General features: G+C 37.7%; 1 protein-coding gene across 1 annotated transcript; it reads right to left on the bottom strand.

Moving 5' to 3' along the window:
* Positions 1-1,132: 1,132 nt before the first annotated feature.
* On the bottom strand, positions 1,133-17,896 carry LOC134041219 (NEDD4-binding protein 2-like 2). The gene is made up of 6 exons (XM_062487640.1): positions 17,863-17,896; positions 14,212-15,647; positions 6,681-6,805; positions 6,179-6,267; positions 5,769-5,845; positions 1,133-2,700 (listed from the first exon to the last, which is right to left on the bottom strand). Exons 2-6 carry the CDS (start codon positions 15,645-15,647, stop codon positions 2,502-2,504), a joined length of 1,926 nt encoding a protein of 641 aa, XP_062343624.1. The 5' UTR covers positions 17,863-17,896; the 3' UTR covers positions 1,133-2,501.
* Positions 17,897-18,470: the final 574 nt, after the last annotated feature.

Below are 18,470 nucleotides of genomic sequence, written 5' to 3' on the forward strand. Positions count from 1 at the left end.
TGAACAATGGGAAACCTTCGTTCTAGGTACATCATCATCATCATCAACAAAAGTACTGTATAGAAAGTACAGACAGTAAGAATTTTCAGATCCCATGTCTAGCTGAGCAGCAAGTTCCTACATTTCCTGTATGTACATTTTGACCAAATAACTTATTTTCCTAGGTTTTGAGGGCATGAGAAATTCAGTACCTGCAACATGTACTTCACTTAATTTTTTATTTTTACCTATAAATAATGTAGTGTAAAATCAACTTCTGAGACCTATGTCTGCCTGTGACTATATCCTCATAAAATATGATTACACAATGAAACAGAGAAGCATTACATTAACAGCAATTCCAATGGGTTTTCACCCAGCATGTCACTGTACTTACCTTAGAATACAGCTGTACAGATTAAGCAATTTACAAATGTTTGCAATTTGTGTATCAAAGCTTCCCTTTCCTAAGTGTCCTTTTCAAACTGCAGGCCTATTGATCAGCATGCTTTGCACAGTAAAAACACTCCCATGCACCAATAACTAAAAAGGTAACACAAGAAAAGCTGTGCTACCTTAAAACAGTACAAATTAGTACCTAATCAAATAAATACTGCTTAACAACCCCATTTCCATCTCCAATAATCAGCTCTTTTTTGCCACGCCTTAGCACACTGTGTGAATGTTGCATAAGCCTCAATAAATTTTATGTTATAGCTTACAGTAAAATAGAGTAAATTAGTCTAAAACCTTTTAATCTCCCCAACACTTGAAATGTGCTTTCAAGTTTAAATATAAAAACTTTGGCATAATTAAAGTAGAACTGAGCATTTACAATGATATCCATGTTTCTTTTGAGACTTGGAAAAAGATAACAGTGAAAACTAAAATGCAGAAAGATACTTGATATGAGTAACAGACAATGAAGGAAGATTATATAGCTGAGGAGCCTCTTTTCTACACATACACATCATTCAGTATATTAACAATGCATGCGTTAGTGAAACATTTTAAATTCTGTTTCAAATAATTAAAACAGATTTGCACAATAGGTGAAGAAAACCACAGAAAGATACTTCATTATATACCTGAATTTTCAGTTCTCATGATATTCAGACTTTATTGACAAAGTAATTTTTATGGCTTATTCAAATATTGTCTACTTGAAAAAAAAATTAAGCTGGCGTTGCAATTCTCAAAATTCCAATACTGGGATATGAAATGAGAAATTCTTTTAGCTACATACTCATGTTCTTGACAAAATTTCCTAGTCAACATTTGGTCATTCAGTGTATAAGGAAGTCAAGCTTAGTTAAGTTATTTCAGCTAACAGGTTAGGAACAATAATGCTCATCTGTATAAAATCCAACAAGCCTGAAAATATAAACTGTTGCACTGAACTCCTTCAACAATACTGAACACAAATATATTTTATTAATACAGCAAGTTGTTAGAAAAAAGGCAAAGTGAACACTTACAAATTCATCATTTTTTTAAAGAGGAAAAAGAGCAGTAAGTTAGTCAGTCTCCATTCTGGCTCATTCTTTGTTATGTGCTAAACAGATTACATTGGCTATGCCAAAATTAGGGATGCAAGATGGCTTTACAGAATAATATCCACTATTTATACTGAATTGATTAATCGCAACTGTGGACTGGGAATTGACAGCCCGATTCTTTAAAATGTCATTTTTATCACAAATGAAAGAAAAACTGACTTCGAATGACACAGTTGTGAAATTTCAGTGGTTTAGCAATGAAATTTAGGAATTTCTTCAGTCAGCACAAAAGCTGGTGCTCTAACATCATCATAGTTTATATACTACCAATGAGAATAAATTAAAAATAATCCAGATTGCACAGTTTATAGCTGGTGAATACTGTACTGGCATAATGTTGCTTCAGATGCCACATGAACTTCTTAGACCAAAAAAGAAAGGAAAAAAAAACAAAAAAAAACCAGAACAACAACAACAACAAAATCAAATCTCTTAACTGAAATCCAAAAACAGAGGCCAAAAGTTTTACCAATTGGCAATACATGCCAAACAGAACTGAAGGACAATCCAGAACATAGCTTCTTTCAAAACAATCTCCAAAATGGTTAAGACTAAATAACAATCATTAAAACTGACTATTATGTAAATAAACTATTCTTCTTGGGCTTTACTTCTCCTTTAAAAGATCCTTAATATGACCACTTCTTTAAAAAAAACTGCTCAACAGTTACCTAATGTATGACAACATCATTGTCTTAGATCTATGAAGAAAGACTCTGCTATATACCATACAATATTAAATATTTTACTAAAAACCAAAGTCTTAAAACTTTAAATAGTTTTAAAAAACCATTAAATGTACAATTTTATTTACATGCAAGTCCATTAAAAATAACAACCTCTAGAAGGAAATGGGTCTTGAAATAGTCCTATTTAAAACACAGAAGATCACTACTTCATTGGAGGTGATGATGTGTTTTAAAAGGGCAAATAACAGATTCTTATTAACTGACTGCAACTGTGTTACTGACTACTGGAAATACTGAAAGAACTCCATGAGTCTGTATTGTCTCCCCACCTATGTCTTCTCTGCAGAAGTGGTCTTTGAGTGCTTTTGTGGGGAGGTACCACTGAATTCATGACAATAGGGATGGATATTTGATATTCGTATCGTTCCAACATCTGAGCAATCTTCTCACGAGTGACCCCATGCTTATTCCTCCTACAAAACAAAAATTCAATAAATTGTCTGGTATGTTTATAGTTATATATAGTCATATGCAAGTATATATATAATTGCATGTTACAGTCTTTAAGGAAAAAAACCCTCCAAGTTCTCAATTTTTTCTGCTTGCTTTTATTACACTATAACCTCATTTCTAGTTATTCAACTCCCACTTTAACGATTCACAGCTGCATATATCGAGTGGCAGAAAACAATACAGTTATTCTTCTTCATGCACAAATGTGATGTTATTCACTGTAACTAGGCACCTGAATTACCCCAGAAGGATTTTACATGGTATAGTAGTTAATGAGCAGAGGGATGAATAATAGCATAACTACTCCTTATGACAGTAATGTTCAAACTAGCAAAAAAATATGCAACTACACTGTTTAAAGACTGAATGGCAAACTATTTTCTCAAGAAACCTCTCTATAGAATAAGAAGCAACTTTAGTTCTGAACCAGAACAAAATGCTCGCGACACTTTCATCTACTAGTTGTAACTGACACTTGCAAATTTAGATATGCACTGAAATGTACACGTAAGGGAAAAGGTATCAGAAGTGCTGTCCTATACTTGCAGTGCTCAGTGACCTGCTACTTTCAGGGAAAACCTAGTCTATTAAGAACCTGAGCTGTTACACATTATATTAGAGTATATATATTTCCTTGGTATCTATTGAATAGGACCTTAAAATCCATGTTAGCAGAGAATTTCAGTCTCTGCCAGAAGAAAATCACAAGCCTCATGCACAAATGGAATGTCAGAGAATTAACAGAACTGTAACAGAAATTAATCTAAAAGAGACCTAAAACAGAAACAAAAGGTTTTGATAGCATAAACAAGCATTTATCATAACCCAATACTTTCATATTGCCAAGAAACCTTGTCCAAGTTAAATTATGTACACTACAAACCAACAGGGAATATACTTCTGCACCTTTGTGCTTTCTGCCAGGGACAGAAGAGGTATGGGCCTTATCAACTTGCTCAGTTCTGTAGATGAGAAATCAACATTGGGAACAAACAAACTATACTGGAAAGATGATATTCCATACAGAAATATTTTAGAAGACTGATTCCTCACCACCCAGTCCCCTCAGGACTTTACAAGTATTACTACAATGAACAATAAAGTATCAAGTTGACAAGGGTTCAAAGCACAGTGCAGATAGCAGACTAGCTTCATATTCAGAATGAAAGCAGAATGGGTGATCTCAGAACTATCAAAAATTACACTGCCTCCTTAAAGGTGAATTTTATCAGCTTTTTTTCTGTGAAGAAAACACTTAAGTAAAGCGTTTCTCTCACAGACACTCTTCCCTGAGACAACAGCACCAGAAGCTGGAGTGACCATAGCATGTGGCTCATTGTTTAAACCCTTTTAATTTCTACATTGTGCTATAGCAGCCCAGCAGCAGCTGCATGTCGAACTAAACACTTGGTGAGTCTGAGCAGTTTCGATTTTATTCACAAATATGAACAAGGTTAATGGTAGAGAAAAACGTCAACCCTCTAGAAATATGTGGATTTTTTAAAGCACTTGACATTCATGACAGACAAAAAATGAGAAGAGCAAGTGTAAATCATCTAATGCCAAATGTTGTAAGCAGATAGATATTCAGTATTTTCCCTGTCTTAGTACTCCTAGAAAAAGATTGTCCAGGGCACTTGAGCTGTAAAGTGCAAGCTCATCCACAATTGAATGGACTTGTGCATAATCACTTCATAAAAGAGGAAGTACTTTTCCTTGCAGAATAAGGCAGGATAATAAAATCAACAGCAAAATTGCATCAAGCATAGAAACTGATTTAAAAAAGGAAAGCAATTTGCTGTATAGTGTCATTTAATACTGGTATCTCCTCTTCAGGCATGTCTTCACTCACTCTTTGGCAGCTTGGCTATGCTGAGAGAGCATAAAGTCATCTATCTGATCCAAAGCAGACATAGCAGCAAAAGTTCCTAACAGATGGGAGGAGGAAGACTGTTTTGCATGGAGGAACACAGAACTTATTGATAAAAACAAAGTTCTGCCACTATTAAATGCTTCCATACTACCCTCCACAACTGCACCCTCAGCAAGCTTGCTGAAGAAACAAAACTGAGGAGCCCTCTCCCAAAGTAACTAAAGAACAACATGAAAACTTATATCACCACCTTACTTAAACTCCCCAAAAAATAAAGTTTCCAAGCAATAGGCCTCTGTTTAAATACTTAAAGCATTCAGAACTGCTGAAATATTTTTAGGAATCTTCTAGAAAATGCTAACAGCACTTCACAGTTCAAGGGTTTTGCTCTGGGAAAGATTGACCAACTTAACTCCAACAACAATTAATACTTGAACAATAAAATTCAACAGTAACAACACAACAGTTTATCCTATTACTTGCTAAGATCATGTGGAAACATGAATTTTCCTGGAATATTAGTCTGTTTCATGTAATGGAAATCTCATGCTGGGTATCTTAGAAGTGCCTGATTACTAAGATTCCTAACTTGGCTATGCAGCATGCCAAATTAGAAAAACTTAGTATCATTCTAGAGAGAGAACTCCATCTCTAGATAAAAGTGGTAGTTTACGAGCAAAAGGTGAAAACTTTAGAACACTTATAAACACAATAAAGTCCAAGTCAGTAATGCAAGCATCATACACACATACTTTGGGCACTGTAGGGGCTACCTTACAAAGCTGAAACAATTAGAGGCAAAGTCAGCTGGATGCATATAAAAGAAAAATCAGTGAGAGCACTCTGCCATCAACTGTGAAAATCTTACACTACTTTTCAAACAAAGAAATATCCTTGAGCTGGTTTGACACCTCATACATTCTTAAAGCAGATATATCTGAGACAAAAGGACATTGCTTGGGAAGCTGCTTATTCTTCCTGGTTACTCCCAGAACCCAGAAGTTCAATGACCCATGTTCAACAGTACTTTAAGTGACATCTAGACATATCCAATAAAATTTTAATATTGACATTTTGGGCCAACAAGATGGAGCTGCTGTTTATTTGTCTACTTGTTCATCCACAAAACTTTCTCTACAGTAAGAGAAACCTTACTTTTCTAATTCTTCAGGATCAAACTTCCACCAGGTATTTGGCTCATGGAATTCCACTCTGTATCCTTTTTCTAGAGCCTGTGGCAAGCAAAGAAATATGCATGATGTTCACCATGATCATACAGTACATAAGAAAAAAAAATAAGACAAGTATAATAAAGAGATGCAGCAGCATACTCTGCTGTGGTACTATGCTGAATTTCACTTACCCCCAACCTGCCTTAGCTTTTGTTGCAGGCAAAGCAAATTAAATCAAGCCAGTTCTTGAACTGATCTAAACCATTACCACACCAATTACTAAACATTATCAATAAGCAGTCTCTTTCTTTAAAAAATTGAAAACATATCAATTTATCACATGTAAGGCTAAGTTTGAAAAATGGTTACAGATGATCATGCAACAAAACCTACCACTTCCACATATGGCTTCATTTCCCAGGCTTGAGTATTGGTGTTGTCTACTATAACTGGAGATTTTCCCTGCTCCATTGCTTGCTTTGCTGCAATGAAAAATCGTGCAAGTTAATAAATCATATGTAGCTCAAACAAAAAAAAAAAAATAAACTGGCCCAGATTTTCTCTCACTAATCTATTCTGACTGAAACACTGTATTCTAAGAGAAAGAATAACAGGTACAGGCAGGAATGAGAAGAAGTAGAAACAAGAACCTAATGCCCAAAGAAACAAGATTATCTATTTTTAACTCTGAACCTTTTAGAAGTTCAAAATTTAATGCATATATATATATACACGAATTAAAGCATAAAAAAATATTTGAAATACTTTTATATATTCTTTGTTAAAATATATATACTCCTTTTCATATAGGCTCTTAATACTCGTACATGTTATGCTACACTTTTATTTCCTCTATGTAACACAGCTTAATAGGATGCCTTTTATTCATTCCAACCTCTCTTCTGGTTCCACTCATGGGCATCACCAAGCTGAGCAGCATTATAGGTGTATCCATACTGCTGGTGAAAATAATCATCAGTGCTGAGCACAACGCCATCACAACTCTCACCAAGGAGAACACTATTAAGGGAAAACACAAAAATATATTCATTTTAATTTTCAGACAGATAAATACATTGAAAAATATGAACTGTGACCTATTTCCGAACTTCTTCCAAATTTCAAACAGATTTATAAAAAGCACACATATATATTACCAATAATTCTAATCCAAATCAAATATTATTACTGTATTTGTTGTTTCTTCTCCATTCCCAAGAGATGTTTATAGCCATCGAATCTTACGACTATACTACAGGAAGTTCCAAGTACCTCATAATAGCTGAATGTATTTGCTAACATTTTCCATCTCAATCCATACTTGGAAATATTTCTAGAAAGCAATCTGATCATGACAACTCCCCATTCTGCCAAATGTAAACCTAGTTTCAGAAAGTCCTTGGAAATTAGTGTTTAAAGGAAAACCTTATATAACTGAGACAACAGTACATCTCTGTTTGAAGTCCAGCCTACAGAACAGGTGTAGATTGGGCTTCAAGCCTTCTGGTCTCTCTTTAATTCTATGGCATACTTAAATCTGAAAACAGGCAACAGCCAGTTAGTGCCACAGAGCATTGCAACACTTGGATATCACTGTCCTATGGAAATTCAGGCAACCATTCCAGCCCAGAAATATGCAACACATCCACAGGACACAAAAGCCAAACAGCACTAGCAGTATGTGGGACTGCACTATTGCTGAGGTGGCAGAATAAAAAAGAATTCGCCAGATCCCAAATAACTTAAGGGAACAAAGATATGCTAGTTCTAAGTTACCAAGCTTTCCCATACATATCCGCATGAAGAGAGACTTAAATGTAATCCCTACATGAGAAATTTGCTGTGTTTTGCCACCTGCCACCAACAACAGTCCATTATGGATCACAGTTTAATGACTGGGACACTATCACATGCTAGCTTATACTCCTACAGGTTTATTGCCCCAAAACTATGTTGCTGGTTATTTTTGCCTTTTGGACACAGACATGCATGCAACTAAATTCAGATTACTGAACACTAGAAGAAACTACTAACAGTGTAATGTCAAGTAATGTGATCAAAGCTGCAGACTATTATTTCCTCCTTGTTCTTCCTTTCCCAGAGTTTTAGGGTTGCTCCAGGACAAATAGCAATGCTATTTGAGAAGTGTGTCCACTTTATTTAAACACTGATAATTAATTGGCTTTGTTAGAGCCAACTCACACCTTTCAATAGGGTGTGTATTACATTAGTCTTGCTGCCCTCTTCTAAGCCAATCATCTATTTTTGTTCTAAATAAATCAAATGGCACCAGTAAATCATACACCACACACAGCACCAGGTTTTAAATCCCTCTTCCTGTCTTGTATAAAATATTTAACAAATTCATATTCGTTAAGTTACTTGGCTGTGACTTCAAACGTGGCTCAATTCTCTTATTTGCAGTATGCTACATTTGCCAATTAATAATGCTAGAAAAACTGGATCCATCTTCCACACTCACTCCTTGTGTGCTGAATGTACATACACATATCCTAAAGAACCATTTGCCTTCATAAAAAAAGAGCAAATAATATCTGAGATTCTTCTATTGGCTGAGTAGGTGGATGCACCCCTACAGCTCCCATGGGCCTGAGCACCAGCTTTCTACAGGAATATATCATATGACAAATCAACACTAATGAGACATTGATTTGCATTTTCATTTCTAAGAACTGACTCTATTTGCTCGTGTTCTGAAGAATAACTCTCTTACTCAATTTATTTTGTTTTATCTTCCAAACACCATTAGTAGCAATAAAGAAATAAGTGACAAGGGCTCAGAAATCTTGCACACCCATCAACAAAGTGTATTCTTGAAATAGTTTGTTAGTATTCCCTCAGAGTTCAGAACACACCTCAATTATTAATTAACCAATATACCTGAAATAACAGATTTAATATAGTAAACTGTATTTGCAATAATCCTAAACCAATACAAATTGAGAAGGCAAAGTAGTTACCAAAGAGGCCAGGGTAACAGAGCCCTTATCCCATACACAACACACAAACTATCACAAAGTCATGAGTTTATGAATTGAAATTTCAAATATTACAATAATTACTGGAACCTCTTTCTAAACTGTGAAATTAAATCATAAAACATAACATTTTAAAAACCTGACAATTACCCCTTTCAGAATTCATAGCATTTAAACATTTAAAATTCAAAGCAGAAAACTATTGGTTGACATCATATGGAATAATTAATTTACCTCTAACACACGTTTGGAAATAAAAATTTATCCCAGGCCCATGAACTAGAGAACAGAATGAACAAAAACCATACCTATAGGAAGAAAGCATCATTACTATCTAAACCCACAGAGATAAAATTCCACTTTTAAGAGATGAAAAAAGAAAAAAAAAATACACGAATTTCTAATGAGATTGAAATGATAGATTAGTCAGCATCCAAATGTGCCCATACTTGTTATGAGTAGCATATTATCCAACTGCTGTAATATAGCTTCACTATAAACCTTCCCTTCAAGTAAACACACACCTTTGAATGGACACTGAAATCAAAGCAGCTCACCTACGTATTCCAGAAATGCTATCTGATCTAATAGAAGCTATTATCCTGACATACAAAAATGTCATGTTGAAACCAAAATATTAACTAGTCAGCAAACTAGTCACATTTTTTCCAATGCATGGGTGCATACTTGCACACACACAAACCCTTTTTCTGTTTAGCCTTTGATAAATGATTTTATAATAAAAAAATATCAATCTAATAATTCACCTATTTAAAATTGCTAGCATATCGTGGATGAGGAAAAAAGTAGGCAGTAACTAAATACAGTTTCAAAATATGCAGCATTACTGAGCTGTGTAAATGCTCCTCTAAAAGCACATCTTAAATAAACCCTATGTTTAAATAAATACATAATTAGGAACAATAGCACACCACTGTTTCTACATTCAGCTATAAATAGCAACTCTAACTCTTCCCTTCAGAGATTTTGCTCTGAGGAAGAAGGGCTCCAGTGAAGGACAACTGTCTATGTATTACAGGATTTAATTAAAAACTGACTTCTTAAATGACACCAATATTTGTTCTTTCAATTTCATTAAGCTCCCTTTTATTCAAATTAATACTTAGATATTTATGGATAAAAGCAAATTGCAATTGCTGCCAACTTCAGTAGCAAAATATTTTAAAAATACAAGTATCTTTTCCTGTAACTTTTCCTAGGACTGCAAGATCACATTATCATCTACTTCCAATTGCAGCAGACTTTGGTTACTTGGGCTAAAGCTAACACTGCTGGATATCTGTCTGGCCAAACAGTTTTCAACCATTTTTAACTAAATACTCAATCTCTTACAAAACCAAGGAAAAAACAAAGTATATGTATATCATTTTGTTATTCCAAGTTTTTCTCAAAGAAACTTTGGATTGAGGAAGTGAAATCTAACAAAGCACATTGCTGGATCCCAGAAGCCTGGGGTTTTCGAGCTTTCTGTGCTGTCTGGCACTGACCCCCTGGAGAACACTGCTTTAGACCTGAGGCCTTGAAGAAGGCTTCTAAATTTGAGTGATGAAGTTAAAATCACAGGTTTGTAGTTAAATAGAAGTGTGTGATTTCACATGGCAAAGGGTTTTAAATTTGAGGTTATTATAGTATCATAATAGGTATGGGACAAGATAAAGGATTTTGGGTGGTATCTCTTCTGGTGTTCATCTTCCTTCTTCCTAAGTTTCAGGTAGTAGTTTCTGATTAGTCAGTCAGTGTCACACTGAGGGTGATAGGAATTTAGTTATTAGGTTAAAAGGATAAATAATATAGGCATTGATTCTCTGTTGGACTGTTTACCTTTAAGAGACCTTTTAGCAGCTGCATCTTCCTCCATTTTCCTCGCCTCTAGCAGGTAGCTACAAGTGCTGCTGAATGCTCTGTACTTTCTGATAAGATTTAATAAACAACGAAGCCCAAACACGAGAAAATCCATTTCCTTCGTGTACTTGTTAATCCTGGCTCTGAGCGAAGGCAGAAGAGACTAAGACAAACCACTAATTAAGTGGTGCAAACTCCCGCCACTGTTACAGTACACATGCTTGTTTGCTCTGCAAAAACTTTTAGTAAATCTGCCCAAGGTATACAACTTTAAAATGCCACGTGCACAGCAAATAGTACTGAAAAGAATTCATGATTCACACTGCAGTAAACCCAATCCTGAACAGAGCAATCTGGCAGAGGCAAGAAGCTGATACGGGAACAATACTGCATTATAAGAACACTTTTCTCCCAACACAGAAAGTATCAAAACTGGCCTAAAACAGGAGGATGCAGGAAGCATCATGGTATAAACACTGGAACAAACAACTTGGTACTGGCTGTAGAGCTAGGAAACAGGGCCAGGGCAAAGAGTGAAGGAGAGGAAAGACACTTGGTGTAATGAAGTTGGGAGGGAGATAATACCACTGCCCAAAACAACCAAGATCACTTTTTCAGTATCTTCATTAACCTGCACAATGAGGCAGAGAACTTGCAGATGACACCAAATCAGCAGTGATGCTCAACACTGAGCTGAATAGTGAAGCACCTATCCAGAAGACCACAGAGAAACCTGAGAACTGGGCTAAGCAACACCAGGAAGCTCAACAAGGAAAGAGTAAAGTTCTACAACTGATGAAACCTAAGCCTCAGCACAGGCAGGAAAGTGAGTGGTTGAACAGCTATGTTGAAAAGACTCTGAGGATTACAGTGGACATCAAACGAGATGAGTGAATCAAAGGCAGGGCAAATCACCACCTGGACTTGAGCAGAGGAAGCGTGGCCAGAGGATCACCTGAGAAAGTATCACCCACACTCTGCCTGGCTCTTGTGCAGTCAATTCTGAAATATGTTCAGAGTGTGGGACTCCTCAGTTCAAAAAACATGCTGAAAAACATGGGAGGGCTGAACAGATGGCTACAGGCATACAACCTCCAAGGAGAGATTAAAAGAATTAATAGGGTTTGTCTAGTCTGGCAGTGGAGACAGGTCAAAGGTCTAATGTCAACCTACTACAGCAAATAAACCTCTCCCTTTTCAGAAGGGAAGCTGCAAAGAAGATCAACCATATTCTGCCACGCAACAACACATTATTGCACAGGACATGCATATTACAGGTTGGGAACTTCAGTTTGGAGATCAGGAAGAACTTCCTTACTTAGGTGGTTTGTACTGAAGTAGAGAAGTTTGGTGAGACCACAGAAATCTCTGTGGTGTTTTTAAGATCAGGCCTGACAAAGACATAACTGACCTGATCCAGCGATGGTGACAGACCTCCTCCAAGCAGAACAATGGACTAGCTCACATCCACCACTCTTTCAAAAAATGTGCCTGTAATTCCAACTGCTTAGTTGGAATGGAAAAGTCAAAACAGAGAAACAAACTTTGGTGGAAGATTCAAGACACACAGAAGTCAAGTTTGTGAGCAGGAAGAAAACTGTCTGTACTTAAGAACCTTTACTTGGTGCAAAACACAAATAGAAATTTGAGGTTCCAAGGTCTCGCTACTGGCTCTGCTGTAATTTCCTGCTTGGGAAACCCACTTGCAAGATACACCTCATTCCCCTCTAGTGCTGATCCATACAGACAATGTCAGTTTTCTGCTTTTCCTTCACAGTTATTTTACCAGCACAAGTGGTAGAGGTTTGTCTGCAGGTGCCAATAATGCTCCATCTGCAAAGATACCTGTGGGTACTAATATGACCTCAGATATAACATCATTGCTGCCCTAGTCTACGCTGCAGAATTCTATGATATTACATAGAAAATCATGCTTATTAAGACTTAATAATAAATATATTTTCCCCACCAGCACCCATTAATTCTGAGATGTTTTTTCCCAAGGAATCTAAGACCCATGATTTAATGGGAATTAATAATTGCAACCAAGCATTAAACACATCAAAGTGCATGTAATTGAATACACTGAAAAACAAGCCCCATGCCATTCAAATTCTGCACTCACTTTTGGTAACTATTCTTAACCTTGATCTCATAGTGCCCACTTTCCCGTCTGCTAAAAAAAATAAGAAACTGATCTCATCAATGAGTAATGAAAAAAAGTGCAAATATGTGTTCTTAAAAACCTGAAAACATTAAGAATTTTTGAGATAATATGAGTCATATTTGGAGAAACATTTAGAGATAATTTAGCACACCAAACACAGAAAACAAGTATATTTCATATACTTGTTATCAATACTTAATATCAAGTATTACCCAACTTCTGAACTGAACAAGGCAGGATTTTTCCACAGGGTTATTTAAAAACTTTTTTATGTTGCCTTCACATATTAATGGAATTATTGCAGTAATACCAACAGGGGACATGCAGTTTCAAAAATGTGGGTTTGCAAAATACAGCAATCAGTAACTATAAAAAAATTATAGCGAAAACTACTGAAACATGTAAGACAAATACCTCTTAGAGACTTCTAGCTGCAATATGAAGATGACTGTCTCCTAAATATCAGGACAAATCCACTAATGGAACAGTACTCTTTTACAAGAGTAATAATAATAAAATAATAAAAATAAAAACCAACTAAGAACATGATCACTTTATCTATTTCACAGACTCCTTGCATACAACGGATTATAACTACAGAAGACATTCCATCTGTGATGTAGTTTCTGGATGAAACTGAATCAGTTAAGTACTGATTTAGCAACTTTTTATTACGTACACAAGAGAAACTTATTTTCACTTAATACAGGTAGCATCAACGCTCTGTTCACTTTTGTGCTTTTTAAAATAGGCTGAAAAACCACAAAGGGAAAATCCACGCTGAGGTAGTACTTGCTTTTAACCCTGTCAGACTTTAAGAAGTATATTTTGAAGAAAAAAAAAAATAATACTTTTCTTGTGCATCGTTCACAAATAAGGAAAAGCAATTGACAGACAATACTGTGAAAAAAGGGAATGAGATAATGCTCAGTTTCATCAATACACTTTCACCAAAACAACTGTTTTCAGAGTAGCAGCATTCTTCTAATGGCCTTTGAAAAACTTCCCACGGGCATGAAAAAGGACTCCTGGTTCAAATTGACACTGTTAGACTTGATGGAAGATTTTGTTAAATTAGGGAAATTAAGAATTAAAAAAGTACCAGACCATCACATACTAGTATGAAAAATTCAGAAAAAAAGACTATGCAATTTAATAGATGGTCAACTTTTTAAATTTAACACAGATCAGCTCTTGTTCATCAAAACCCTGAGGGAGACAAAACCCCCAAGTAAATATTTTTAGTATTTACTGTCACTTGCACTCTTTAAATGTAAAACTCTGCATTTTAAGAGCCTAATATACAAAGGAAGAAGTTGCCTTAGTGTTTACAGATATATTCAATTATTTTAAAATTTTACTTGAATAAACTCCTCAAGTTTTAATTCTTTACTTACCGAGAAAGAGTTGATTTCCCTGAACCTGGTAGGCCTCTTAAGATTAGAAGCATTTTCTGTGAACAACCAAATCTTTCTTCAGATAATTGCAGTGAAGAAAAGCTGTACATTCCTTCTCTACTGTCAGCTTTTGGATCCTTCCAACACTCTTCCCTGGTTTCACAGAAACCACTACTTTGGAGGGCAATCTGATCATTATTCCCATTCCTGAAGACCTGAGTAGTATGGATGTCAGTATGACCAGAATAGTTGGTATTTTGATCAAGCAGTGGACCATGAGTGTTGGTATCAGTATTTCCATGGTACGGATGGTAACTTTCATAAGGAAGTCCCCCATTCTGAGAAGGGGGAACATCTGGGATTCGTGGTGGGGGATCAAATATCTGAAAATGGGATTGATGGTTTAATCTAGGAGGAAAAGGTCCCTGAGGTTTTTTGAAACATGCTCTAGTCTGCCAAGCAGGTCTGAATTCAGGCACTGAGCAGTTCCAAGTGACTACTTGGCCATTAAAGGTATTTTCAGTTTTCCAGCCACCTGCTTCCACAACTAACTGCTGCTCATTGTTTGTTTTCTGACTGTTCTGTTCCCCCACGCAACACTGTCCATTCTCATAAAATGGCTGTGGATTGTCCAAAAGTACAGGTTGATAACGCTTTTGTGAGCTCTGACTAGAGTTAAATGGAGAGTGCTGCTCCTGAGAAATTTCAGTTTCTTTTTCTTTAACATTAGTACCTAAATTTTCATTTTCCAGCTGGTGAATTTCTTTATAGAACTGATCCAGTTCATCATCTATTTCTAGTACAGGGGCAGAAACAGCCTGCATGTTCTCCACCTCCTTTCTTTCACATCTGTTTTCACGTAACTCATTCTCATCTCCTTCAGTGCTCCATTCATTACAATTGCCAGATTTGTCCTGCTTGTTACTTTTGGGAGGCTTGTAAATAGGTCCTATAAAATCTTTGCTTGTAAAAAAGTCTTCATCTGATTCATTTCTATTTACTAAGAATGATGTGCTGCTTTTCTCAATATTATCTCCACCAGCATTATTTGTAATAGAAGGGTCCTTCTCTTCTTCAACACAAGAGTCATTTACTGATGCAAATGGAGGATTTATATCCTGCACAGTTTCTAAATGAACTGGGTGACTAAGCACTGGATTATTTTCAGGGAGAACTTCATTCAAGGATCCCAAGGAACCAGTAGGTATTTTCTCTTGCTTCTGCATTTCATGTTGCCCTTGGTTATCTAAGGCACACATAGGTATCCAACCATTTGATTTTCTCTCAAAATCCATTTTCTTCTGAGTACATTTGTTATTGTCCTCAGGAAATTCCTCACAAGCCCCTTCTGTTGACTTCATTCTTTTAGAATGTAGCCCAATTCCGATTTCGTCCTGATATTCCAAGAGCCTTACTGTATTTTCAGCATGAAGCATCTTAGAAACAAGAATGAATACATTATCAGCATGTACACTTTTAAAGTAAAGCATCAAAAAGCTGAAGTTACTCAGGCCTACGACATCACACTCTCCATGGTCACAACTAGAACGTACTTACCCAGAAAAAAATCAGGTATCTCCTACCGTAAGTCTGGTTTAAACAAGACTGCTCCATTACTTATGTGTCACCTTTAATAAGAAGCTATACTACTGCTGAATCAGTACAGCAGTCACATTTTATGATATGCCTTATATAATTTACAAATCACACTTTTAAAATGTGACTATTTGAAAAATTAGTTACATCAGCAATCTCTGACCTGTGTTACTAGTGTTCTCTATTAGCTGTTATTGGACAAGCATTTGAAATCTTTTTATGTCAATTTCCAATGCACAAGCTGATGCCTGACAGCACTACTAACATGAACAAAAATGCAAATACTTCAATCATGAGGACTGTCTTCTGTGACATGAACCAAACTCAACTAACTCATTTAACACCAATCAAACAAGTGCTGGTTGCCGTTTGTAATTTTGGACTAGCCAAGCAAGACTTAAAATCAAAGCAGCAATCTGTTATTATGGTTCTGGTTTTGGAACTACTAAAGACTTTTGTAAGGAACATAGACCATTTGCTTGCATGTCTTCTAAAAGTAAACACACACAAAAAAAAATCCCTGTCCCAAACAGATTGTATTCTAAAAATTAAACCACTAAGGTCCAGACAGGTTCAGAGACAAGCTATTACAAAGCAAGATAGCACCAACCACTATGGCATGACATTATCCATCTATTAGTCTGGATTTCTTGAATTTTGAAGTCGACACAGTATGCAAGACCAAATTCTTCCCCTCCAACAAATGCAGTTTCAAACAAGAGATGTTTCCTGAAACATTTCAGCTTTCTACAACTAAATATTACAAAAGTGTCATATGCCATTCATCTTGTATAAGAAAGTAATTATCTTCATCTGAAAAGGACCTGTAGGTAGTATTAGGGGAAATTTTTTAAGTAACCATGACCCCCCTTCACTTTCACTTGCCAAACTGACAAGAAAAGCTGTTACTCTAGACACTTTCTCACCCACCATGCAAAGGAAGAGAAACCTGCCATTCTCAATCTCAAACTGGCTGAATCAAGGAGATTTCACTGTCCGCACTTGACTTTAGTACCTGGAAGAAAGCATTACTGCCAGAAGGGGAAGAAACATGGCCATGCAACTCTCTTCCTCAGAACTGGTACAATATTCTCTCCTCCTCTCAAGATTTATGTATGTGTTTTATGTATACCTCCAACTTCTTAGCTCTCATTTTTGTACATAAGAAAGCAAGTACATTGCTACTAATCACTGAGTCTATCCCCATCTATAGAAAATATGCTATTCTGACTCCACACAGAAATAGTACTGGGGTAAAAAAAGTTACTTTATTAGCTGCTACGTCCTCATCTTCTTCTGGGATGGTGTTTAAGCCCATTTAACCCCATTTCCTGATGTGAAATTAAAACAGCAACCATGTGAATGAACACTTGCTGCATGACAAGATCTCCAGTGACATAAAATGCTGCTCTGTGACTGCCCCACACAGTATGCTTTCTTGCTAATCTCTGAAAGGCTTTCCCTCACTAACCTTGGAGAGAGGGAAGCTGAATGCAAAAGCATATCCACCTGCGTCCTTGGCGAGGACAGAGCAAGAATGCTCAAGAAAGTGCAGTCTCCCTGACACTCTCACCTCTAGAATGGGGCAAGTTCGGGTACACACCATTTCTGTAAAGAACTGGCTGTAAGCACTGAACCATACTTACACTTTAACTGACCTGTAAAACGTACTGAAGATTCAATCAACTAACTCACTCAAGACCTTGAACTCCACCCGTATACCACCTTTCTCAACCGAAAAAACAAGGCCCATTTGGCAGAACCTACAGAGAGGGGAACCGTCTGTTTTTCCCTGCACGGTGGGTACTGCGGTCACGAGGCGCACAGCCCAGAGCCCCTCACACGGCGCCAGGAAACACCTGGGAGCCGGGGGAAGCAGGCGCTGCTCCCACACCGGGCTGGCAGCGGCGCATCCGAGGCGAAGGCAGGGCCGTCGGCCCCATGCCTCAGGGAGGTGTATCAGCCGCCCCATCCCTCCCTTCCCCACGGCGCGAAGCCCTCTCCTCTCCCCACTACACAAACATTTCCCTCAGCGCGGCGCCCACGTCACACAACCTCAGCAGCCGCCGGCTCCCGCGGGCTGACACAGCCATTCCCACGCTGCCCCTTCCCCGCCCGGCAGTGGCACAGGTCGGTGGTGGCGGAGGAGAAGCGGCTTCCCTTCGCGGCCCGGCCGAACAGCAGCAGCCGCCGCCGCAGCCACACGCGGGGGAGGACGCGGAACTCAAGGCAGCGGCTGCCGGCCCCCTCTCCCAAAATGGCGCCGCCCTCCCGCCGCCCTCTCACCCCGCGCGTGGCGCCGCCAGGGGCGGGAGCGGGCGGAACCTTTCGGCACGCGCTCTGCCCGCGGGAAGTGCCCGGCCCCGGGATTTAGCCTCCTTCGGGGGTAGGATTTAGCCTCCTTCGGGGGTGGGATTTAGCCTCCTTCGGGGGTAGGATTTAGCCTCTTTCGGGGGTGAGATTTAACCTCTTTCGAGGGTGGGATTTAGTCTTCTTCGGGGGTGGTTTTGTATCCTGGCGGGAGCTTTCCTTCAGGTAGCTTTCTGGTCGTTCTGAGGGAGCGTCGACAGAGTTCCGGTGAGGATTGTTCCTAGTGTAAAAGCTGCCTAAGTTTCTTGGACGTGTGTTGTACTTAACATGGATTTGCAATTTTCCCTCCTGCG

This window comes from Cinclus cinclus, chromosome 2 (genome assembly GCF_963662255.1).
Source record: "Cinclus cinclus chromosome 2, bCinCin1.1, whole genome shotgun sequence".
NCBI lineage: Eukaryota > Metazoa > Chordata > Aves > Passeriformes > Cinclidae > Cinclus > Cinclus cinclus.

What these genes read in the sequence shown, in the direction of transcription:
- LOC134041219 (XM_062487640.1), bottom strand. Translation starts at nt 15,647, where the DNA reads ATGCTTCATGCTGAAAATACAGTAAGGCTCTTGGAATATCAGGACGAA. An exon ending in TGAGTGGAACCAGAAGAGAG is followed by an intron (nt 6,268 to 6,680) that starts GTTGGAATGAAT and finishes TTTTCATTGCAG; the next exon opens with CAAAGCAAGCAATGGAGCAG. An exon ending in TGAAGCCATATGTGGAAGTG is followed by an intron (nt 5,846 to 6,178) that starts GTAGGTTTTGTT and finishes TGCTTGCCACAG; the next exon opens with GCTCTAGAAAAAGGATACAG.